Source organism: Anopheles stephensi, chromosome X (genome assembly GCF_013141755.1).
Source record: "Anopheles stephensi strain Indian chromosome X, UCI_ANSTEP_V1.0, whole genome shotgun sequence".
Classification (NCBI taxonomy): domain Eukaryota; kingdom Metazoa; phylum Arthropoda; class Insecta; order Diptera; family Culicidae; genus Anopheles; species Anopheles stephensi.
This window is the reverse complement of record NC_050201.1, coordinates 9263156-9288155: the sequence shown is the minus strand read 5'-3', so window position 1 is coordinate 9288155 and position 25000 is coordinate 9263156. Positions and strand designations below refer to the sequence as shown.

Sequence of the window (25000 nt, the reverse complement as noted above, 5' to 3'; positions counted from 1 at the left end):
GTCTAATTGCCGTTGAAGTCATAACTCTCTCTCTCTATCTTTTTGGCCTAACGACCCCTCTTAGGTCATACTAGACTTGATGATACCAGGTAGTTGGATAGTCACAGTTGGAACGGTCCGGATGGGATTTGAACACCGGTCCTGGGGCAAGTCATAACTAAGTCCTCCATTGTTTTTTAATCCATCTCTAGGGTCTTTGGTATCGTTGGGTATGCCTGTGTAAATTAGTGACATGTCCTCGATCCGTCCGTAAGATTTTTAATTTGGCTCACAAGATCGAAACTGGATCTTGGAGCTTGGTATTGCTTTAATGGTGGACCTTAGTGGGAATGCATGTTGGAGCTGTCCTCTTCAGCACGACTTTCGAGACTTCAGATCTGCTGACTGGAGCCTTTGAAAAATATTGCACAGGCTAACAGCTTTCGGTGAGTCTCTTGGGTGAGATGTCTCTTGTATGAGACTTCCAGTACGAGGCCTCTTTCACTAATACGGTCTTCATTCGGCAGGACCTGATATCAAATCCCATCTGGGCCCCGTTCCTCCATAGTGAGGATTGGCTATCCAACTCTGTGGTATCATTCTGGTCTAGCAAGCCAAAAAAAGCTTAAGAGGTCGTTAGGGCAAGGATAGAGAGAGAGAGAGACTTTAAGCCCCTATCACGAGGCATGTTCATTAAGCCTCTAATACCAAACCACTGATACCAGAGTCCCCCATTCCTAGGCTCATAATGCGAAGCTCCTTCTGCGAGACCAATTATACGAGATGGCCGATGTAGTCTCCCTAGATGAACGTCTACTCTACCATCCTACCATCACGATTAGTGATGCGTTCCCTGGAACGGACCCACGATTCCGATCCGGTTCCGACCGGTGTCATTCCAGTTCCGATTCCGAGGAAAAGGAATCGTTAGTTCCACTTGAAACCGTCCGGAACCGTCCGGAACCATCGGAACCATCTGGAACCATCGGAACCGTCTGGAACCGTCGGAACGGTCGGAATCGTAGAAAACCGTATGAACAGAAACATATCCTTTTTTTTCTTCTTTTTCCGGGTTTCACTTTACGCGTCTCTTCGATAACCGGATCGACGATCTGAAATATTTCCCGAAGCCGTGTACCCGACACTTTCAATGTTTGCAAAACAATATTTGAGTATTCCTGCAACCTCTGTTCCATGTGAACGTATATTTTCTAAAGCAGGTAATATATTAACAGAGAAAAAAATAGGTTGACTTCAAAAAAATTAAAAGAAATAATTTTCATTAAACATAATTACAATAAACTACACATATAGCTTAGTGAAAGTGAAGATAGATTAGTAATTAGCTGATAAGAACGAATACATCATAATGCACATTTATCTATAATCGCTAAAGAACTGATAGGATGTAAATACTTCGTAATGGCTAAGCTAATAAAATGTTAGTTTCGCAGAATAACAGCGACAAAAGAAAAAATAGCCGACCTATCATTTATTTTTTATAGAAAGACAGAAATGAACTTAGAAACTTAGGATAATAATTTGAAGATTCGAAAAAAAAGTTTTATGAAATATACATAGTTTAATAATGCACTAATTCAAAGAGGCCTCGATTTAGTTTCCAGATCCTTTTTTTAATTTTAACTGCTAAATCATAATTATTCCGGGGCGGTCCGGTGGCCGAGGCGACAGCGGCGCCGGTCTTCACACGGCAGGGCCGGGGTTCAAATCCCATCCAGACCGCCTCCCCGTACGAAAGGCTGACTACTTTTCTACGGGTAAAATTAAGTCACAGAAAGCCAGAAATGGCAGGCCGAGACCTCTCGAGGTTGTAGTGCCACAGAAGAAGAAGAAGAAATCATAATTATTCACTTTAACAATGGTACAATATTATGAAACATTATTTTTATGTTGAGGAAAAATGCGTACATATGTTGCAAAGTGTAATTCGTAATAATTTCCTGTATATTTATGAAAATATACCATCGGTATTGAAAAATTTCATCAATAATTAATGTAGCGCACTGGCAGGAGGTAAACACAATTTTCATTCTTTCATTTTTCATAAGCTATTAATTTCATAAGCAAAACAGTTTTGCATCGTTCCCAACAAAGTCAAAGATTATCAAAATAATCTACCCATAGAAATATTTCAGATCGTCGATCCGGTTATCAAAGAGACGCGTAAAGTGAAACCCGGAAAAAGAAGAAAAAAAAGCAAATGTTTCTGTTCATACGGTTTTCTACGATTCCGACCGTTCCGACGGTTCCGATGGTTCCGGACGGTTCCGGACGGTTCGATTGCACCTACCCTTCGGAACTGGTTCCAATTTTTGTTGGACCCTTTCGGAACCAGTTCCGCTTGATTCTCAATTATACCCATCACTAATCACGATGTGTCTTTGCTTTCCAGATCACTTCAACTTCCTATCGTCACTCAATATCTCCTCAAACTATCTTTTTCTCTCACCTCCATGTCTTCAACATTTTTCTATTATATCTCACTCTCAGATACTGACCATATATGAGATATTGCGCAAACAAACTACATCGTGACCCTGTGAACCAATCGGTGGATCAAGCTCGCTGAAGCCCCCTAACTCGTCTAGCGCGGCTGACAAGGGGCCAGGGTCAGACGTTATACGAGATGCCGCTTATGGAGTTCCTGCTCTACTTCTTTGGCACTACAACCTTCAAGTGTATGCCATTTCTGACTTTTTGTGATTTGATTGTGCCCCCATAGCTGAATAGTCAGTGTTGTGAGGTACGGGGTTCTCCTAACTAATCGAGGCACCCAGGCACCCGAGCCAGGATTGGTTGGTTGGAAGATACCCCTTAGCGCCTCGTGAACACTCGCGACCTCATACTTTGAGCCCACCCCTCCCACACTTTTGGTTGGACATTGGACGCAAATTGAACGCAAAAACGTACGATTTAAAATCCCTTTTTTTTCGTTGGCTTTGGTTTCAAAATTTCACTTCCCAATTTATTCGATTACAGCGTTTGTTCTGTTTATTTCTTGGAATATCTACAATAATGCGGTAAGAAAAAAGGGTACCCACGTAGGAAAGAGTGTGGGGGAAAAAAGAAACGCGTCGTTACCATTTTCCCTGCCCACGAAAATTCAAAACCAACCCCCCCTTTGCTCTACGGACACTTTCTGGTGGTGTGGTTAAAGAACTGTTTGTCTTCGGTTTTTTTATTCTTCCCGCTCTACAGTGCTTTGAGTTTGGATTAGTATATTTATCCGTCCGGGTTGTAAAAACACATGCTTATTAAACAAAACAAAAAAAAACGTTAGGAATTTGAATCCGGCCAGACTGGCATATATCCGGTGCTCCGTATAATGGCGCACTTTGCTGCAGTTGGCGTAATGATACTAATTTACTATTTTCTTTTTCTTTTGATAAAGTTTTTCGCAGTTTGTTTTGATTAAATTCTCACGCGTGCTTACTACTGTCCGTACTGCCGCTTACGCAACCCTTGCCGGCCACGGTGGCTGGAAAAAAAAGGGTTTTCAGGGTGGCAAAAATTATCATCTTCAAGGGAAATCACCGTGGCCGGGCTGGTCTAGAAGACCTTTTTTACCTGTCCAAAAATTCTCAACCTGTTTTCGAACCGTGCCGGTAACGTGTTTCAGCTGTCCTGGGCTTAGGAGTGAATTTTAAACCGATCCACGCTGAGTTACCTGAGAATGATATTTGCTTTTTCGCCTGAAAACCCATTTTTCAGCAATCATGACCGGGGAGGCTTTTGAGTTTAAAAGTTTGAATTATTTTCTTTTTGTCTGCTTTTATCCTTTTTTTTTTTTTTTGGTTTGTTTGTTCCGTGTTTTTGCTTTTAGAATAACATTTCTTTAATTGAATTTCTATTCACTTTTTAACTCTCCCGCTCTCACTCTCTTTTGAAATAGGTTACCTTTTACGTTTTTCTTTTCTTTTTTTTTGTTACTTTTCCGTATTATTGTTGCTTATATATTTTGTGTTCGTGTATGAAAATGTATACATTAATTGGGTTGGATTCCTTACGGATTTTGCACACTGCAAAAACTGCGCTTATTAGTGCAGGCCAAACCACGCGTGGCTATTGTGTGGAACACGCGCCCATCACCTACACAACTACACATACACACCCACCCAACTAGACCCACCCAATCCTCGGCACAGCTAAATGTACACATATAATATCACATGGAAACTGTTTTTTTTTTTTTTTTGTCGTCTCTGTGAGCACCGATGATGATGATGTCGCGCGCGTGAATAATGTCCCTTAGCTTGGTGCGCGCAACGCAATGGTTAGCGGGGTCCGCGTGTGTCTTAGAATACCACAAATCTATTCCCAAAACAAACAAACAAAAAACCCGCTCACACAACACGCACACTTCCCGCTATTTTTAAACATTTACTTCAAAAAACCGTTACGTTTACTGATCGAGACCCCTGTCGCTGGAAGGGTCCCGCTTAGAGAACGCGAGAGACTTTTTTTTGTTGTTGCAAACTTATTAAAAACAAAATCCTGAACAATACAATTACGCAGCAGCGCAGAATAAAACGACGGCGACGTTTCACACCCCCTCCGGACTGTCTGCCGGACTTGACAAAACGAACGACACACCTATTTCGAGCCCTTTCCAGTTTACCAGTGATTTTAAAAGAAAACTATCCTCAACAAGGGTATATAACCCCCGGGCTTTTTTTACGACGCATTCCCATATCTTTCCTGTGCCTGGCCCGAGCTTTGTTGGACACTTTTTCAGACATTTTTGTTCCGGTTCCGAAATTTTAGTTCTTAGCGCCTGACGGACTTCTTGAGGAGGAGATCAAAACTGGCTGGAAACGTGTCACAAAATCGCCCGGATATCCATTTTTTAATGCAAAAAGACTGGCTAGTTCCTGTGTGCTCTCCCTAGCTGGCTTCTTACGGGACAACCAACCCCTTTACGCCACCCTTCACTGTGTGTCCGATACGCGTCTACCAGTGCGTGCATGTGCGGATGCATTTGGGGGGGTTGGGAATTAACAAACAAACAAAAAAAAAAAAAAACAATCAAAAAGCTATCCCGCTTCTCTGCGCGCTCACGCGCCACATCACCGCATCTAGCAGCAGCTACTCCGGGCCGATTCCGCCACCACCAGATTAAAATCAAGATTGTTTGGCCGCATAAACCCTTTCTTAATGCCGTCCCAGCCGTCCTCCACCTTGTACTCGCCGCTTTTGATACGATTGTACACCTCCTGCGTGACGAGCGTGAACGCTTCCCGCACGTTCATGCCGGACCGGGCGGACGTTTCGACAAATATCAGACCGTGCTGTTCCGCGAACGTGCGCGCCTCCTCGATGCTTACCTCGCGCTGCTGCGCACCACTCGTGACGAGATCGAGCTTGCACCCGACCAGCGCAAACACTGGCCGGTGCGGTTCGATGTGCCGCTTCGCTTCCATCATCCAGAGCGGGATGTGCTCGAAGCTCGCGTGGTTGGTAATGTCGTACACCAGCAGCACGCCGACCGAGTTCCGGTAGTACGATTTGGTGATGGAGCGAAACCGTTCCTGGCCGGCGGTATCCCACAGCTGCAGCTTGATCCGCGTGCCGTCCATTACCTCGATCAGGTGGGCAAAGAAATCGACCCCGACCGTTGGATCCGAGAGCTAGGGGTGGGATTAAATCAAGAGCAATTGTTTTTAATTTCTCTCGACTCGGGGTCTTATGCGACTAGCTACTTATTCTAAAGCGAAGTGAGTGAGTTAAAACGTAACGTTAATGGTAGAAATATTTTTAAGACAGAGGAGACTTCCGGTGGGACTGAAAAGACAAGGCAAGAGGAGGTGGAAGTAGAAATGATCAGGAGAGGAATTTAACGGTTCCGAACTTCTTCGAACCGAACCTACGAAACCTATGCTACTTATAACTAGTAATACTAGCAAACGACCTCTTCACCGGTATGATACGATCGATATGGATTTAGGCAGGTCACCGAGCATTGGACTTGATAATCGAACAGAGCAACGTCTTGAAGGCAAACAAGTCTAAAGCCATACATTTCGCTACGAGGCGTTTCGGAAGTTGTCTCTGCATGACAAGATGCGAGGATCGAATCCTATCAGGATCACGAATTGCCTTTACAACTCGCCGGGAGCTCACTATCCAACTACGTAGTATCACTAGGCCTAGTAAGCAATTCTATGGCCGGCATAACCACGCAGGTCGTTAAGCCAAGAAGAAAAAGATTTCTCAACACCAAATGTCCTCCTAGGCCTGATGACTTGATGGCCTGATGAGATTAAGTATGGATTAAGGACACTCTGTAAACGGGGTAAGTTCGGAGGACTCTTGAAGAGTTTTGACAGGCTCACCTACTCAACGATAATTCCTCGTAGTACAAAGTGCTAGCTTGTCCCATCGCATGCCCAAGCTTGGGTACTCGGGCTAGCCCCACTTCTCTTCACTTCACCATCAGGGCCTCCAGTGAATACAGAATCAGACATCCAGTCTCCAGTAAAATCGGACTAAGACCGCAAAACGATTGTAATTCTTGACTTAGTTCGTAAGGGCACTTCTTGAAAGTCAGCAGGACTCTTTTTAGCTGCTTCAGATCGTGATACGAAGGGAATGGTGCCCAATCTCATCACGGTCGTCTTCCTGTACATCGGTCAGATGTCCGGACCACCATAAGGACCGCCAGAGACCCTTATTCTTAAGGATCTTAAGGGGTTTAAACCTGGCCATTTCTGGCTTTTCTTGACTTGATTTTACCCATTGCTGGTAGTCACAGTCCTCCTCTCCCTTGGCACTACAACCTCGAAAGGTCTCCGTCTTCCATTGCTAGCTTTCTGTGACTTGATTTTACCCGTAGCTGGTTGTCGCAGGACTGACTACGACTCCGGTTGGGGCGAGCTGGATAGTATTTGAGGACCGGCGTCGCTGTCGCCTAGACCACTCGAACCGCTCCAGCAACTCGAAAAATCAAGTCCAGCGTGCCTGACATTGGCAGATCGAGAAAGAACGCCCGCAGCATGACAAGTAACGCCTCCGTAATTGGACTAAAAACTACTGCGCAAAAAAAAAAAACCTCCCAACAATCAACTACCACCTCTCCCACACTGCCACGGTTACTTACTTCCGCAAATTTACCATCGGTAAAATATTTCAACAGTGACGACTTCCCGACCGTGCTGTCGCCTATGAGAATGTGCCGGAATTGATAATCGAACATCGGTTCCACCATGATGTGCGGCTGACGGTCTGCAACCGTTGCGTTGCTGATGCGTTTGCTGATAGCGATACCGAAACAGCTGCCAAGGGGACCAACCCGACCGATCCTCGCTGTAGTAGATCGTAGTGCTGGTGAATTTGTCGGTTGCTTGCTGGACGCCCGTGGAAGGTGTGTCTTTTTGCGGTTGATTGGTTTGGGCACCTTAAACTGGGCTCATTGTTGATTTCATTGATGAGGTACAGAGTGAATCAGTTGTTCCAGGCAAAGGTTTTTTTCTCGCGTTACGTTTGCGTTGAACGAAAACAGGCTTTTTAGCAGCAGCAGCAGCAGCAGAGCAGGGAGCTGTTTTTGGCTTATCAAATGCACACTGTGTTTGTGCCCTTCGGACGTCGGTACGCTGGGTTCTGGGGTTTGCGCTCTATCTCTTGTCCGCGCTCATTCATTCATCCAGTACCGTCTCTTTCCTACGCGTTCTAGACTGCTTGTTGCTGCCCGTTGTTTGCCTGCCTACAATAGATCTCGCAGCAATAAAAAACCAGCTGCAGCACGGAACAACAAAGCCCAGGAGACGGACCGCAAGGGGGAAAGACTTGCTGGCCTTTATCTGAACCCCGCTTTGCGTGTGTGTGTGTCTGTGTGCACAACGTGTATACCTTTTTAAGGCAAAGTGGGCGAATTTAAACATAAATTACATAAACATGATTATATGCTGTCACTCCGGTTCTGACTGACTATCGCGCTGGCCGCTGCTATTGGACCGCAATCCGCTGCATTATCTCTGCTGCGTAGCGTTCCTGGTATCTGGACCAAACCTCGACGTAGCGGTGATTTTGGTATCTGTTTGCCTGCAGCGGAAAATGAAATGAACGAACGACAGTGCATGAACAATGATAATGCTGGTGGAGTAGCTCTGTTGTTATGGAATTTCATGCTCTAAGCAACATCATGCTCACATGCAAATAGTATTCCAGCCCCCTTTTCTAGTTGTTTGTAATAAAACGAAAGACACACACACACACGCGCGCACACACGCACACGATACACACCGTTGCGAGATTGAACTTTCCGAGGCTTATCAATTTTCCACACAAATTTTCTTCTGGATTGTTTTGATCAACATATTTTGACACACTGGGCGAAAACGCAGACAGCACGTTTTTGACAGCTCTGCACAGCAACCGCACCTGACAGCACTTTGACACACCCCCGGGGCGAAATTTTGTCTTCGGGCGAAAAGGGCAATATTAATGCTCGTTTACACACCGCCCCTTTTTTCCGCTTAAGTGTTTTTCGTTTGGAGAAAATTTAGGAAGATTGGCTTAGACTTTTGCGGCTAAAGTCTTAAATAAGACTCCCCCCCACTCACGGAACTCATTTTTGACTACTGAGATACGTAAAAATTAGGTAAAAGTTTGAGAAAAATATTAAAAATTGTTGCAATAATAATTCACAATAATGATAAATAATAAATAAATAAATAATTTTAGCTAAATAAGCTAACCTTTTTGGGTAGCTTAGTTGCAAAAGTGAGTACCCGTGAGTGTGTTTGGGGGAGTGGGGTAGGATCGGAGCCGGCTTCGGCTTCGGAGCCGCTAATCCCATTACTACTGTTCATACATACGGGGTGAAAGAATCTTCCTATCATTAGTACAAATTTTTCCTCACCTTTGAACAGACTCCAGGTTTCAGTGGCGTATTCTAGAAATAAGACTCAGATCTATAAAGTCTGGATTCTTCAATCCTCAATTTTGGGCAACTTCAATGGTGCGGCCACAGGACCACAGAGGCGATCCTATCATTTGGTTTTCATCATGTCAAACTCTAACCCATGATTTTGTCCCACTTGGTCGATTCTTAGTTACTCAGGAAAGCCTTAGACAAGTGATTTCAAGATTTCATGTCCGCGAGTTTTGAGGCCAAGAATTGAAGCCTTTAAAACCAACTTCCTCAAAGTATCTGCCATGGTCTTCAAGATTTGCCGCACGGTGAGGATCTAGACCACTTATTGGCCTGCTTCAACAATCATCGATAGCGCTCACGGTCCAGCCCCTTCGTCTGCCGATCCATTATCCCGTTTGTTCTGGCGGACGCATCAACGCTATCACTCCATTTCAGTTTGGGCGAACTTTGCGGCGTGTCATTCTCATGACATGACCAGCCCACCGAAGCCTGGTGAGTCTAATTCGCTGCACGATGGTGAGATCATCGTACAGTTCGTAGAGTTCGTCGTTGCAGCGGCTCCTTCATTGTCGTTCTACGAATAGGGGGTCAACATTCCTTCTGAGCATCTTCCTCTCGAACGCGGCTAAGAGAGTTCAGCGTCAGTTTTGGACAGAGTCCATGTCTCAGAGGCGTATGCGACTATAAATGTTCTGTCCCAGCTTCGTGGCGGCCCGGTGGTAGAGGCTTCATACGGCAGAAACGGGGGTTCAAATCCCTTCCGGACCGTTGCCTCGTAGTGAGGACTGATTATCCAACTACGTGGTATCATTAAGTCTGGACTGCCAGAAATGGCAGGCATGACCTAAGAGGTGGTTAGAACAAGAAGAAAGAGAGAGAGAGAGAGCTCCCAGCTTCGTGCGTCGCGACAGGTATTTAGCGTGGAGAAGTTTCCTCAGGCTGTAGTATGACCGGTTGGCCGTCAGCACTCTAAGCTTATCTTCCTTTTTTAAGTAGTAAGTCGTAAGATGAAAACCGATTCACATTCAAATTACCTCATCCTCATCAGGGCAGCACAAACCGGATATACCTAACGCAAAGCTTATTGTAAAATTCAATTATTTATGTGTTTTATTTGTTTTTTTTTTTGTTGTTGTTTGTCTTTAATAGGATACCTTGACTTGTGTGAGTGGCAGTTTTGTGAGTTTGCTTCACTTTTTCACCTATTGCTCTCGTGCGTTATTGTGTCTGTTTTCTTTGTGAGTTTATGCGTGGAATGATATCCTCCGAAATTTCTTAGATTATCCTCACCATTGCCATTTTCAAAGTTGCTTTTGCTTGCATAGGACGTTCGCATTTGCTTTTGTCTATATTGTAAGGATCGTGTGCGCTTAAAGTTTTGGTTCTTTGTTTTGTTTTTTTTTTTGTTTTTGGGGAAGGAAGAATCCAAACAATAAATGAACGCTGGTTTAGCATTAAGAAATAATACAAAGCCACTGGTTGGGTAGAGAAAAAAAAAATGCACTTATCACGTGAAGAAAACTCCACTTCAACAGCATTTTCGGGTACTAGTAATACACACAAATTTAAGGAAAACTGTCGGGAAAAACAAAATACAATGAGGAAGATGTACTTAACCAATTCGGTGGAACACAATGCGCCAGGCAGTCGGTGGTCCACGTGCGATATTTGTTCGTTTAGCATTTAAAGGGGGGGGGGGGGGGGGAACCATTGCATACAGCGAATAACCGAACTTGTTTAGAGAGAGTGTGTGTGTGAAAAGGGATTAAGTTAAGTATGCATCTTATCGAAAGGAATCAAAGTAGCGGTAAAGGTGTATGAAGAGACAGCCTTCGGTGAGCGCTTACACACCACGATTGCTAAGATCCTTCACCTTGTAGATGCGCACCAGCCAGTGTTCGGTCGTGTACGCCTCCTCCAGCACATCCAGCTCGAAGTCTTTGTTGCCGATCTCGGCCCCCCGCACACGATCATACCCGGGCGCTTTGCCACCCTCCGTGTACACCTGGCCGAAGCGATAGTAGCACATCTTGTACATCAAGCAGTTCAGCAGCACGGGCGATCCTTCCTTGTCGATCCGGAAATCGCCGCTCGGTGCGTAGTAGTCCATCTCCTTAATGTGTGCGCCACGATCCGTGCTGCCACCGATTCGTACCATCCAAAGGAATTTGTTGATATCTGTGAAGGGCGACCACACGACCGGTGTCAGTTTCGTTGCCACAAGCGTCCAACCTTCTAGCCTTACCATCCGACGAGTAGCCAGTTAAGCCACCGAAAATGACCAACACATAGTCCACGTCCAGCTCCTTCATGATTTCGTACGCCTTATCCTCGGTCGATGCCATCGCTTGTCCCACGCGCGAAATGTGCGTATTGTTCCAGGTATTGTTGTCCACCAGGATGGTACGGTTCGCCATGGCCGTTATTTGGTAACCGTAATCCCACCAAGACATTACGCGCGCATCCTGCAAAACCAACGTGGTGCGGTTTGTTAGTCTCATGTAACGATTGCGTGAACAATTAGCGTACAAATCGTTCCATCAGCGATCAAAGTGCTAATAATCATCGGTTTATCCAACAGACGTGCTTTACAGGATTGTGGTCAACTCAACTGTCCGCACGCTGTGACGTAAACTCAAACTTAAACTGTTATCATCAGTATTGTTGGGAAGCGATATAGCTGCGCTCGCTACTGCTATGTGTTGGATGAATATGTTGTGCTTAGTTATTTTGATAATAAAATTACTAATTTTTATGAAGGATTTTTGAAAACGAAAGGGACGAGTCCAATTTAGGTCCTCCAAAGCCCTGCGTCTTGTGGGTTTAAGGCAAGGCAATTGGAAATATCACCAATAGACATGAGTAGTATTGGATAGTGAGCTCGAGAGCTACCGGGAGGACTCGACTCAATAAAATCAGGGCTCTGAGCGCGCTTTTGGATTTCAAAATGGTAGCTCCGCACTTTTCGCCCTCTTCGCACTCTCCGACCTCACGAGGTAGCTCTTCGCACTCTTCGGCGTCTTCACGCTCCTCGAATTCTTCGCCCTTAGTGAGTGCGGAGCTTCCGGGAGGCTTCACCTCTCACATGTTAGTGAGCAGTTGTGTGGTTCCTTGAAACTGACTTGCCATGTCTGCCATTTCCGGTTTACTAAACTAGAATGATACCACGTAGTTGGATAGTCAGTCCTCACTGCGAGGGAACGGATGGGATTTAAACCCCAGCGCTGCCGTATACCACCTCCCTTTCTTACTCAGTGCGCGCACAACAATAATCACCAACATCAGTAGTAGCAGTTGCTTTTTTTACACCTAATTCATCTCCTTCACGTACCTCCGGTGTGTTCATCTTCAGCCAATAGTACGCCTCACGGAAATCGTCGAAAATGATCCGTCCACCGTCCTGCGATCGGGCGCTCAGCACGATGCTTGGCGAGCTGTACGCCTCCGACGTCACCCAGGTGCAGTGGAACGTGTACGTGACGAGCAGGAAGGTAACGAGCAGCACAAAGCCAATCGCAACCTCATTCTTCACCGACGATTGCTGCTCGTACCGTGCCTTCGTTTTGCGGTTGCTACCTTCCGCGACGGTCGCCACGTTCGCACCGCTCACATCCATGTTGCGGATGTACTTGGTCAGCAGGTGGGAGATTGCAATGCCGGACAGGATACACATGACCGGTGCAAGCACCAGCATCAGGCGCACCATTACGCCCGCAAAGTAAATGCTCGTCACACCGTACAGGATGATGAAAATGTTTGCATCCGAGAGCTTGGAAAAGCAGAAGTACAGTCCGGCCGGGAACAGAAATACCAGTATTTGCAGATCGAAGTAAAACGATGACCAGGACGTCGGCTGATGCTCGGACACGGACGCGATGATGGGGATGTGGTTTTTAGCGTAGGACGGATCAAGCAGCGAGTAGAACCGACCGGTCCAGGGTGAAATTTTGCCGGTGACGGTTAGCGCCAGCCCGATCAGTGCCGCCACCGACGCTATCGTAACGATCAGCGCTTGAAACAGCGTGTCGAAGTGTTCCTTCGGTACCGCCGAGCGTACGTAGTCGACGAACGCGTGCAGCTGACACAGCCCAAACACACCGAACGCGAGCATGTGCTCCGAGCTCTGCACCGGTTGAAAGCCAACGAACGAAATCTGCATCGACAGGATGGTGCCGATCGTGTACAGCGTGCTGTAGGCGATGTACACGCGATGCGTAAACCGGCCCGTCGCCATCAGTGCCAGCACGTGCAGCGGTATCAGGTTGATGAGAAACACGTACCCACCCCAGGACGATACCATGTAGAAGTAGGCGAGCGCAGCAAACGTTGCCCACAGTATCGCGCCCGTCTTGACCGCCTTGATCCAGGTGTAGTACGTCAGCAGCATACAGAAGATCGCAATACCTTCGTTGTCGTACGAGCCGGCGACCGAGCGCGAAATGTACCCGGGCACAATCGAGATCATCGCGCCGGCGACCAGCCCCGCACCACTGCTGTGAATCTCCTTCGTCAGCAGGTACGTGACGATCGTGGTCAGGGAGGAAAAGAACGGGGCCAGAAACACGCACACGTTCCGTATGTCGACGGTAATGTTTACCAGCCACATCAAGCGGTACAGTACGGCGGAGGTAATCATCAGCCCGGGATAGATGGTGCCGCCGATGATACGGCCCAGCGGGTACCAGGCTCGATCATCGAACCAGTTGTGGAAGTTGTAAAACCCTTGCTCGGCAAGATGCTTCGTGGTGCGATAGTTGAAGTACGGATCGAACTCGTGAATGACACTCTCGAACCGCAGGACGGAGAACAGACGCGTCGAGAAGGCTGCCGAGAAGGGGGTAAAACAAGCAAGCAAGCAGTTACGATCGGCAGACAGTCGAGGTCAAGGGTTGCATGTACTGTACTTACACAGAATAGCGGCCGTCGTCAGGATGCCCAGCTTTATAAGGCTTTCCTGCTTTTCCAGGTTCATGCGTAGCTTCGTTACTTGATCCATCTTAGCGTCCGGCAGATGCACTCTTACTTCACACCCTATCTGCAGTGCTCACAACTCTTTTGGCTCTTTAATCACACCGTTAACACACCGGTCGCTATACGTTTGTCGCTATGACTAGAACAGACGCCACCAAAGGTTTGTGCAGCGTCGCCAACCGGCTGCAACCTATACACCACTTGCTTTGACGCAGAAAGCTCTAAAAGAATGGTAGCCCTGGCTCGCGTACTATCTGCGCCCGTCGTAGTTCGCCAAATCCCGGTCTTCGTCGTCGTTGTTGTTGTTGCCCTCTGATGAAACTCGTCGTTTCTGCAGGTGCATTGCTTTGGCGGCTTGCAACAATAGCTCCTTCAGTGCACCATTGTGGAGCTGGAAGGCACAATCTATACCGCACCAGACAGCACGCGGACAATCAATGGCACACAGCAACACGAACGGCAGCGATGAGCGATCCAGGCACGGGAACGAGTGGTCGTTGCCGGAAAAAAAGAACTAATCCAAGACCCGGCGTTTGGGGGCCTGTTTCTCCCGATGGCAAATACAATCTAACTTTCTGGCGTGGCACATCAGCTTGCTGGCTGGCTGTCACAAACGGCTGTCAGTGTGTGCTGTCACATTGGGCGACATATTTGTTAACCCGTGGTTACACGCAGCAACCCGTCGGTGGCGTTCGTCGTTTGCAAAAGCGACGTATACAAACACACACAAATCGCTCGCAATCGAACATTGACATCATCCACAGTAGTGATGGACAAAACGATGATCTGGTCGGAATCGGTTCTGAGCATCTTCAAAATTGCGGTAGATAGTTGCGGAAACCCTATTCCGGTGTCTACGTTTTTTGTCAGGTTCACTTTCTGTGTTTACAGTTTTAATATAATATTGATACTTAATAGTCTCAAAAATCTGATGTTTTATATAAGTCAAAAATAATCGTGAATTCATAACAAAAATATGTTTATTCATGGACACACAAGCATAGGTAGGACAAAAAAATAACATGTCAAACCCTTTACGATGCATGCTCCTTCGAAAATAGCCAAATTATCTTAAGCAGTTATTTTCAGCACGTATGTAGTAAATAAGAAGTGTCCTAGTTTGTCGGACTTTAAATCGTGCCTTAAACAGCTTTCGTATATCGAGCTGTCAAAGAATGTTTTTATGCGCTATTTATTTATAAACAACTCTACCTCTTATATCCATATACCTTGTGCAAGGCATCTGTTTTGGGGATTTCATTCTGCAGATCATTTTTCCTCCGTGGAGCTTCATAGTTCCATCGAGTTCCAAATGGCGGGTACGGGTACGGGTTTTTTTTCTTTAAGCAGCCCTCAAACAGCACGATAGCTCGTTTTCTCGATTTTTGGCTATTTGGGCACTCCAGTATTTAAATTATTATGTAATTACCATTTTAAAATAATTGCTCAAAAAAGTAAAAAAAAAACACTTATTTCGTATCACTATTTACGGAAACGGAAAGATATACGCTCTGGACGTCAGTAAGGAAAAATAAAAAAAACGGAAATGAAAACAATTTCGAAAATTTAATCGGATTATATTTAGAAATTGAAATTTAAGTCGGTTCCGGAATAGATTTCAAAAATAGATTTTAGAAGCAAATAACTTTTGATTCCTTATGCCCATCACTAGGCCAAACGGCCTACTGTGACGTTTGTCCACCAACTGTCAAACACAAACCAACACATGGATTCTCTCTTTCTGCTTTGTGTACTTTCTATATCTCTCTCTCTTTCTGTTTCTCACTCACACTATAGCAAAAAAAAGTGAAACATCTTGAACAAAAGCGACACAACATCCCTGTCAAAACAAGCATCTACGACTTGACCAACAATAAACCAAGGTATTACGCTTTGTGGTCTACGGTGCTGCTGCTGCTGCTGCTCTACACATAATTTGTGCTGTTTCTAGCAAATCCGCGTGCAATCATTTGCGCTGTGTTAGATTCCACCGGCGCGCGTGTGTGTCTGTGTGGGGGACAACGAGTAAACCGCACCGCGAAACCCATTGTTCCGTACAGCGGATTTCTATTTGTCTTGCCTGCTGTGCGAAAATCGGTGATGGATGGACGAGGCTGAACCATTGCGGGGAAAGCAGAAGATTCGCGAAACAAGCTTTTTGCGGCAAGCAATACGGGTAGGTTTGGATGATTTTCGCTCACGGATGGCTTTGGGTTTTCCCCCACGTGTGTGATGGCATGTGATTTAGGGGGTGTTTTGGTGTACAGTTATTTCTAGCCAATATACCGTTAAATCGAGGACCATTACATTGTTGTAACAAACGCGACAACAAAGCAGCAACCGATTTCTTATGCTACCGTCACACGCATTAAACGCATTCGATCGCACGTTATCACAAATCGTCATTGTCGTGCGGGTCTTGATGAGCATCAGTAGGGCGTAGAATGTAAATATTACTCGATGGGTAAATACATTCTGCTGCAGCTCACGGACCATTATCAGGGGTTTAGCTACATCCGTTACTAATCCACTGCTTCCCTCTCATTGTTCTTTAAGGTGGCATCGAGCAGTGTGTTCGACCCGGACTCGTCCGGACTGGCAAAGGACTGTTCCCATTCATTCCCGACTACGAAATGCAGCTGCTGTCGACGGGACGAAGCGAACGAAAGAATTGGTCACCCTGAATGAAAGTGCATTTTATTATCTGAACACGAAATACGGCGAGAGAAACGGCATCGTACACGCGTACGGATAGACGATAGCGGGGTCATTCATCGATAGCAGAACGATCGTGTTCGAAATGTCGAAGCAGCAGGGAAAGTACGAGCTGCTCAAAGAGGACACAAAGCTGAGGTAAGTTGTGTAGCTTTTTGATAGAATGCCAATTGTGTGGGGCGAATGCCGCATTCCCGCAGTACGCGGTTAATTGGTACGCAATGCGTAGTTGGAGGGTAAAATCAAGTCACAGGAAGCCAGATATGGCAGGCCAACACCTCTTGATGATGTAGAGCCAAAGAAGAAGCTTGAAGAGCTCTAAAAGATGGGGCTCGCCAACGACTTCTCGAGCCCTTTCGGAGTAGCAAAGAGGGCGGAAAAGAAGCCCAAGGAGGTGTTGTTTTTGCAAGAGATTCGATTCGTTTCGATCGACAACGAGGACATATGAAGCCTCCTGCCCGTTCAAGTAGGAGGAACGATATTCTGGATGTGTGCCAAACACTTCTCGGCATAAGGTTTCGCGCAATCCGTTGTGTTTTATGCTTTGTGGTGTACCAATTTGGGCTGCCTCCAAAGGTGCATTACGGCAATTGATTGCGTGTGTAAGGCTCTTTATTGCACAATTATGATTAATGTGATGAGATGGGTAGAGGGTAAATATGGTTTAAAATTTAAAAGGTCCCGGCCTACGATTTCTAGCTTTCTGTGGCATCATTTAACCTTCAGCCAGCCAGCCTTGCGTACGGGGAGGCGATCTGTGGATGGGATTTGAACCCCTGATCCTGGCCTTCAACCCATCTCGGGTTCCCATCTGCACAGACACTTTATTAAAACCCTCTATTACTTCTTTTTATCGTTTTTTTGCTACTTCTTCCCAGGAGGCAACATACCTACATTCAGAGCTGTTTGCTGCTAGCTCTTTGTGGCATGTCGAGCCTTACGGTGTACGCAACATGGACGATGATATATCGACAGAATCTAATTATACCACCGGCCCTCTTAGGTACTATTGCACACTCCCATTACTCTTCTCCACTTTTCACCCCGTTATTGACAAGCCTTTTGAAATTTTACGCCTTCCCCTAGATGTTTCACTGCACTGGCGGAACCGTCTCGTGCTGTATGAGGAAGCATTACGGCAAACGCTTAAGCAGCAGGCAACTGTGCTTCCAACCTATCCGGACCGTCCCGGCGGGACGGGAGGGGCCGCTAAAAACATGATCGTTAAAAGTATCTACGCAACCAACGGTTCCACCGTGCTGCCGGACAATATCTTCCGCCCAACGATACCGGCCGGCGACCGGGACGCAACGCACCCGGGCAGCAAACCGTTCGAACCGTTGCGCGTGAAAGAGCTGGACAGTGAGCGAATATTTCCATCGCGCTTTGGTAACTACATCTACTCGCAGGAGGCAATGAATGGGCAACCGCCGAGCCCGAAAATCGTGTGCTACTATACGACACCGGCACTGAACGCTGCCCGGCGGCAGGGCGGTCTCGGACGGGGTCACAACCTGCGCCACATACTGCAGCCCGACCATATCGATGCTACGCTCTGTACGCACCTAAACATCGGCATAATCGATATCGTCAACCACACGCTGTACATCGATGCCGATGTGCGGGAAGCCCTAGCGAGTACGAAGCAGCTCAGGCGGGTAAATCCCTCGCTGCGCATACTGCTCTGGGTTGGTGGGGCGAGCGTCGGCGGGTTCGCGGAGATGGTCGAAACCCACGCCACCCGGAAGCTGTTCATACAGTCGGTGAAGGCGATGCTGGAGCTGTACCATCTCGACGGTGTCGATCTGGACTGGGAGTTCCCCGATAATGGCGGCAAACGGCGGATGCATTTTTCGCAGCTGCTGCACGAGATAAGGCGCGAGTATCAGCGCGAGCACCGTACGTACATACTGAGTGTGGCCGTTGCGCCGCAGGAAACGATCGCGTACATGGCGTACGATGTGGCGGAAATTAACAATTACGCCGACTACGTCAACCTGATGACGTACGACTATCATTTCTATTCGCCCGATTTACCACAAACAGGTAAGTGTTTTTTTCTTTGAAAAGGTATAAAAAAACATTTATAAGAAAAAAATCCTTCCCTTCCGGCTGGTATAGGTCTAAACGCACCGCTGTACCGTAGAGCGAACGAGCGCTCGCTGCTGGGAACGCTCAACATTAACGAATCCGTGCACTACTGGCTGTCGGCCGGTTTGGAGAAAGGCAAGCTCATACTGGGTCTACCCACGTACGGACATTCCTTTACGCTCGTCAGCCCGTTCAACACGCGCATCGGTGCGCCGGCGTCCAACTTTGGGCGCGTCGGTACGTTCGGCTTTGCGTCGTACGCGGAAGTCTGTTGGTTCCGCCGGTACAACATCTACGTCCATCAGGTGTACGATGTGGACAGCTGCTCGCCGTACCTGTACTCCGGCAGCGAGTGGATCTCGTACGAGGACGAGCGAAGCCTCGAGTGCAAGGCGAAGTACATCAAGAGCCACGGGTTCGGTGGCGCGATGATCTTCTCCCTCAACACCGACGATTTCGGTTCGTACTGTGCGGACAATGCGCTGTACCGGGACGACGACGGTGCTGCCCCGAGACAGCAGGCAAGCTTCCCACTGTTGCGCAAGGTGCGGTCGGTGCTGGTGGAAACCGATGCGAACAAATCGGCGACAAACCATCAGCAACTGGACGGTGCGTCGCTTGGTACCCGGACGGACCCGAACGGTGAGGAACGCCGGTGAACCATCGTAATAACGAGTTGTATCGAGCTAGATGCCAGCGCGTTTACGGTAAGCATGCCCAAGACATACATACCGCTAGTGGTAAGCGAATGAATATTGCAGCTAGAAGCGAAGCACCTGAAGTGCCGTGTAGTAACCCTGTAAGAGAGGGGATACTTGTTGATAGTCTATTTATTTTACGCCCCGTTTGTTTGTTTGCTAAGATTTTTTTCTTCCGTTTTACCGTCGCTTTTGCCCTGCCGAATGTGATCGATTTTGTGCTTCCTCCCGTTTTGCTGAAATTGTAGAGAGAGAGAGAGAGAGCAAAAAACGCGCTTCAAACAGTTACCGGTTATTAGGGCTTATTGTGAAAGCCAAACGGAAAGCATTTTATTATGAACGACTCCTCTAGACGGGTAGTGAACGAAAAGCTTCGAAACCTGTAAAATAGCTAAATCATGAACATAGCAACCCGAGAGAAATAAGTCTGTTTACTTTGCAAGTGTTAAATTTTAAATTCTTGTACTGTCCTGTAGTTGTTCTTTCTTCCGACTGATTTCAGGAAATCATCCTTAGAAGCTTAAATTAAAAACTTTGAATTTTCTTACACATTTGCGATCGGCTTTTTAAACGTCTGATTGAGCTAAACGGATGGTCATAATACGGTGGTGACCTGCTGACCGTGACGTTTGAGAAGACGTTTGGCACTCACAATAAGGCCCTTACATCGAAAGGTTCTAGTCAAGACACGCAATTCGGTCGGTGCATTTTTTTTCCTTTCTAACGAATGAAGAAGCAGCGTTTATTTTGTTTGTTACATCCGAGCGTGCAAAATCCGCCATAAAAGTATGCAGTATGATTTAAGATAGATAGAGCAAAAGGAAGCGTTCGATCGATTTTCTTATCCGCTTCTTTACCGCTGATCACACCGCGTTGATCAGTGCTCTGTGAGCAGTGTGCAAATGGGCTTCAATGTGTTTTGCTCGCCAAAAAAAAAGAAAGTTGTGAACGGTGTCTATTTGTATCGTATTCCAATAATCATTCCGGTTTAATGTTACGTGAACTATTCAAATTGTACATAGTTTATTCTTTTCTTCTAAGCACAAATAGAGCCATGCCATGTGCTTATAGAACGAGTTTTTAAATTTAGACAGGCAGAAGAATCGTCTACAGAGAGAAGCAACAGCAGGAAAGGAAAATGCAAACTACAGCAGGAATAACCGCGGACACCAGATATCGATGTACCAATTTATTGTCTTCCAGCAAAGTTAAACAAAGCAAACATGGCCTGTATAGTTCTTTGCGCTGTCCAAAACTGTGTGTCCCCAGCCTAGATCGCCCGTTTCCTCCCACCCACCAGTTTTGTTTTTACACTTATTGAGGCTAAAACCCAAGGGGGGTAATTAATGCTGAATACGCCATTCCACCAGTTGTTGGTCCTGTATGTACAGAAAGAGAAAACCTTCGTCGGATTCGAAGCAAAAAAACAAAAAAGAAAACTGAAAAATGTGCCTCTGATTGAATCCGCGTCTCTGTTGCTTTCTTTTAAATCTGTTTCATTTCTTCGTTAAAAATATATTAATTTATATGTTTACTTGTTTAACGTTTTGTTGTTTGGTTTATTAATTTATTGTTACCGGAGCATCAGCATTTTAGGGAGTAAAAAAAAAAGGTTCTGCGCGAGTAGTGTTTAAACTGTTAAACTGCAATAATCGCACGACACGCTCTGTTTTTTTATACGGAAATATATCTAAAAGAAGGAAAAGAAAAGACAACAAAAAAACAAACAATTTCAACCGTTACTGCAACATGAATGTGCCTGATCAATATCACCAGTAGAGTAAAGCTAACGCAAGCGAACAAACAGACCGAATGTTGAGCGATGCTGTAATTGTGTGCTCCACGTATGGATTATTGGAGGTGTAACTAAGATGCAGAAATATATACGCCACCCAATTTGTTAGAAAATGGTTCTTACTGTACTTAATCGGTTGCTGTGTTGTGTATGTCAATTTTTAATTTAAAAAAACTCATCGAATCCACGGACAGGACTCATCGTTCTAATAAGCGTTCTCGTCTATTAACTGATCATGTACCAAGAGATGCCTCCTAGTCGAAGAGTCCTAATCGTTGAAAAGACCTCAATCTAATGAAGAAGTTTCGTCGTTCACTAACAATCGAATCAATCACCTTGTCCAACAAGCAACCTCGACTACTAACTGACCTCTTTGTCTATAGGGCCGCATCTACTAAGAGACCTAGAAGTTGAAGGGCTTCATCGTCTAAAAGAGACCTCAATATACTAAAGAGACTTCATCATCCATCAAACCGATGTCTATAAGGCCTCACCTTACAAGAGACCTCTTATTCGATGAGATCTCATCGTTCAAAAGACCTTAGTATACTCAAGAGGCTTCATCATCCAGCAAGCTACAAACCAAGAAAAACGACCTTGTCTACAAAGTAACTTCAGCTAGGAAATGACTTCGTTGTCTATAGGGACTCTTCTAAGAAAGGATGTTCAAATCGCAGATACTTCATCGTGTAAAAGACCTCAATCTAATGAAGAAGTCTCAAGTCTAACTCGTCTAACCTCGTTTCCTATTAGAGGACCATCGAAGGCGAAGACCCTCATCGTTTGAAAGGACTCAATATACTCAAGAGGCCAGTTCGTCCACCAAGCTAAAGATCAAGCCAATGGTCTTATCAACCAAGCAACTTTGTTCAATAATTGACCTAGTTGTTTAAATGGTCCATCAAGTAACCTCTTAGTCGACGAGTCCTCAACATCGAAAAAACCTCAATAGACTCAAGAGAGGCCTCTTTAGCAACCAAGCAACTAGATGTTCTCGTTGTCTAAAGGGTCTTATCCATCTAGAGACCTCGTAGTCGACCGCAAAGTTCAAATGACTTCTATACAACTAAGGCGTCTCTTTATTTAGCTAAGCTAAGGATCAAGAATAATTATCATAGGTCTATTATCTGACTTTGTTGCCTACAGAGCCTCATTCTTCAACAGAGCTCGTAGTCGGAAGGGTTTTGTCGACCAAAAGGAACTACTCAGTAATTAACAGAGCCGGTTGCTGATAGGGTCTCATCTACTGGGATCAATATGCTTAAAAGGCTTCCAAGCTAAGGACCAAGACCTCGTCTACTACATGACCTCGCTCGCGGTGCTCATCTTTCAAAAGACCTTGTAGTTGGATGGTGCTTTGTCGTCCATAGAACCTCGTCTACCAAAAGCCCCTGTAGACGAAGGGGACTCATGTAGAAAAGACGTCGTCGTTGAGCGGTTTCTTTTTCGTATAAGGAGTCTTGTGAATATAAAGGAGATTTGCCACTATTTTTCCACTAGTAACTGCCTAAGGATAGTTACAGGATTCTGGTGGGGCGCCCATCCATCAGACGTCCTGTGACTGAATAATACAACGGTACTATCCGTGTTGGAATATGGAAGCATATGTTTCCATGGGCATATCCTCAAACTAGAGAGGCTACAGTATCGTTGTCTTTGACTCGCACCAGCGAGCATGAAATAACATGTCGCTAAAAGTGATGACCGGAGTAATGCCGCTGAAACTTCGTTTTGAAATGCTGCAAATTTTAAAGCGCTTCTAGAGACAGGTTCCTAGAGACAGGAAGGACAATGGAGGAGCCGCTACAATGACGAGCTCTACGAGCTGTACGATGATCTCACCATCGTGCAGCGAATTAGACTCGCCAGGCTCCGGTGGGCTGGTCACGTCATAAGAATGACACCGGACGACCCAGCCCGTAAAGTCCTTTTAGGCCATCCACGCGGACAGAGGAGGCGTGGTAGACCCAAATTGCGATGGAGTGATGGCGTTGATGCTTCCGCCAGAACGGCAGGGATAACGGATTGGCAGACGGCGGCGCTAAAGCGTGACCGGTATCGAGAATTGTTTCTAAGAGCAAAATCTTGAAAATTTAAAAATTTATTTAATTTGCATACTTGAAAAACACATTACCACTCAATTTTTTTTTTATTCATAAAGAACGGCCTGGCCGTATTGCTATCGCCACTCAATTGAAGCTTTTTAAAATGATATTATTACTTTAAATAAAAAATATAACAACTATTACCATATTTACTATTATGGCCAAACATAATTTTATGCTAATATATATTTAACGATTCTTCTAAGCCTGGAGATGTGTAAGCAAACTTTCGAGACGCCCTGACCGTATCTGATTCGATACCTTCCTGGTGAAACATAAAATCTTGGGGCAGAATAGAGATTCAATGTTGATTTTATGTATTACCACAAGAACTTCAGACCAGCATACCATCCACTGGAAATGCAAACAAGCACACAGAAAATTTCACAGCACAGTTTTCTTCAAAATTAAGGTTTATTCAAGGATATTTGTTAGACGATCTAAAAGAGAGTGGATTCCAAAGTACAAGTTTAGAAAACTTTTTTTCGTCACTATTTTTTGGGCTTAAGCAGCGCTGAAGAAGCGTACCTTTAGAAAGGTGGCAGCCAATAATCATCGCTCTACAAAAGAAACAGTAGCGTCATAAGCAGCGCCAACTGAAATTGTCTGAAATTACAACTTTAAAGACCGGCGTGTTAATCGCTGCTTAGTGGCTGATATGTCATTTTTTCCTACTGGGTAAAACCGGACCAAAAAACATACAACACACACACACAATGGAAATGGAAAACAAACAAATAAACAAATAAAATAAAATAACATTTTTCCACTGCACAATAGCATCCATTTTTATTGTACGCTCCAAATGGCAAACAAAGCTAGTTGATATGGAAACGGCTTCGGATGATAGGGAAATCAATATTGATATTGTACACGTCCTTTCAGCGCTCTAGTAAGTGCGTGGAATATCAACGGCTAATATGACAATATCATCTGAGGACATTCCAATAAAAGGTATTTGATTTCCCTATCACCTGGAGCCGTTTCCATATCAACTAGCTTTGCTTGCCATTCCATCGAAGAAGCCTGCCATAAAAATGGATGCTATTGCCTTATCAACTGAAAAACCCTGTAACCTTTGATTTCGCATTCCCATTATCCTTCCACTCCATGTCCATCGTATATGGATTAAGAGAGAGAATAAGAGGGTCCACCGTAGTTTCGAACAGCAGTAGAGCTACAGTCTTACGGAAGTCTCACGCGGCCACTTACCAGGACAGGTTTTCGCTGCCTGCCGCCTGCATTGTGAAATAATTGTGAACAAAGTAGCAATTATCATTCGTTTCATAATATCCACCGGGTGGAATCTGTGGTATCTGAGCAAATATTTGCAAACGACACCATTTTGCAAAACAAAAAACCTTCCCTCCCCTCTTAAAACAGAGAAACAGCGGACAGTGATCAGTGTGCAAAGCTCTTGCACCTGACGCATCGGGATTTTTTGGAAGCTTATCGTAGCTAATAATGAAGTGTATGCTAATGATGATGTTACAATATGCTGCGCTTCACCAGTGTGGGAAGCTATCCGGGAGGGGGAGGGGGGGGTTGACAGTAAAAAGAAAACCAAAAAACTTGACCGTGGATCTTCAAATGTTAGCTTTCCACAATACCTGTTAGACCTGTTTCGCGCTGAAGCGCTTCTGCCTTCGGACCGGCAGCGTCGGATACTCTCCATAGATCAAGGTCACCAGCTCGTTGGCTGGCCGTTGGCCGTGATATACTTCGTGTTGTTGGGAGTATCTCTTCCTACCAG

General features: G+C 45.6%; 3 protein-coding genes across 4 annotated transcripts; 1 reads left to right on the top strand and 2 right to left on the bottom strand.

The window, feature by feature from the left end:
- Positions 1–2964: 2964 nt before the first annotated feature.
- LOC118506402 (ras-related protein Rab-39B) lies at positions 2965–8389 on the bottom strand. Of its 2 annotated transcripts, none has more exons than XM_036043477.1 (3): positions 8239–8389; positions 7097–8037; positions 2965–5627 (listed from the first exon to the last, which is right to left on the bottom strand). In XM_036043477.1, exons 2-3 carry the CDS (start codon positions 7202–7204, stop codon positions 5076–5078), a joined length of 660 nt encoding a protein of 219 aa, XP_035899370.1. In that variant the 5' UTR covers positions 7205–8037; positions 8239–8389; the 3' UTR covers positions 2965–5075. The 2 variants fall into 2 exon arrangements, with proteins under 2 accessions (XP_035899370.1, XP_035899360.1); XM_036043467.1 differs by having other exon boundaries at positions 8146–8350.
- Positions 8390–9956: 1567 nt separating this feature from the next.
- Positions 9957–14454, bottom strand: LOC118506073 (dolichyl-diphosphooligosaccharide--protein glycosyltransferase subunit STT3A). The gene is made up of 4 exons (XM_036042740.1): positions 13781–14454; positions 12204–13696; positions 11118–11337; positions 9957–11050 (listed from the first exon to the last, which is right to left on the bottom strand). Exons 1-4 carry the CDS (start codon positions 13866–13868, stop codon positions 10716–10718), a joined length of 2136 nt encoding a protein of 711 aa, XP_035898633.1. The 5' UTR covers positions 13869–14454; the 3' UTR covers positions 9957–10715.
- A 1204-nt stretch (positions 14455–15658) lies between these two features.
- LOC118506125 (chitinase-3-like protein 1) lies at positions 15659–21077 on the top strand. Its single transcript, XM_036042859.1, has 5 exons — positions 15659–16019; positions 16400–16696; positions 17437–17561; positions 17645–18604; positions 18680–21077. The coding sequence occupies exons 2-5, from the start codon at positions 16644–16646 to the stop codon at positions 19306–19308; spliced, it is 1767 nt and encodes a 588-aa protein (XP_035898752.1). The 5' UTR covers positions 15659–16019; positions 16400–16643; the 3' UTR covers positions 19309–21077.
- The last annotated feature ends 3923 nt before the right edge of the window (positions 21078–25000 follow it).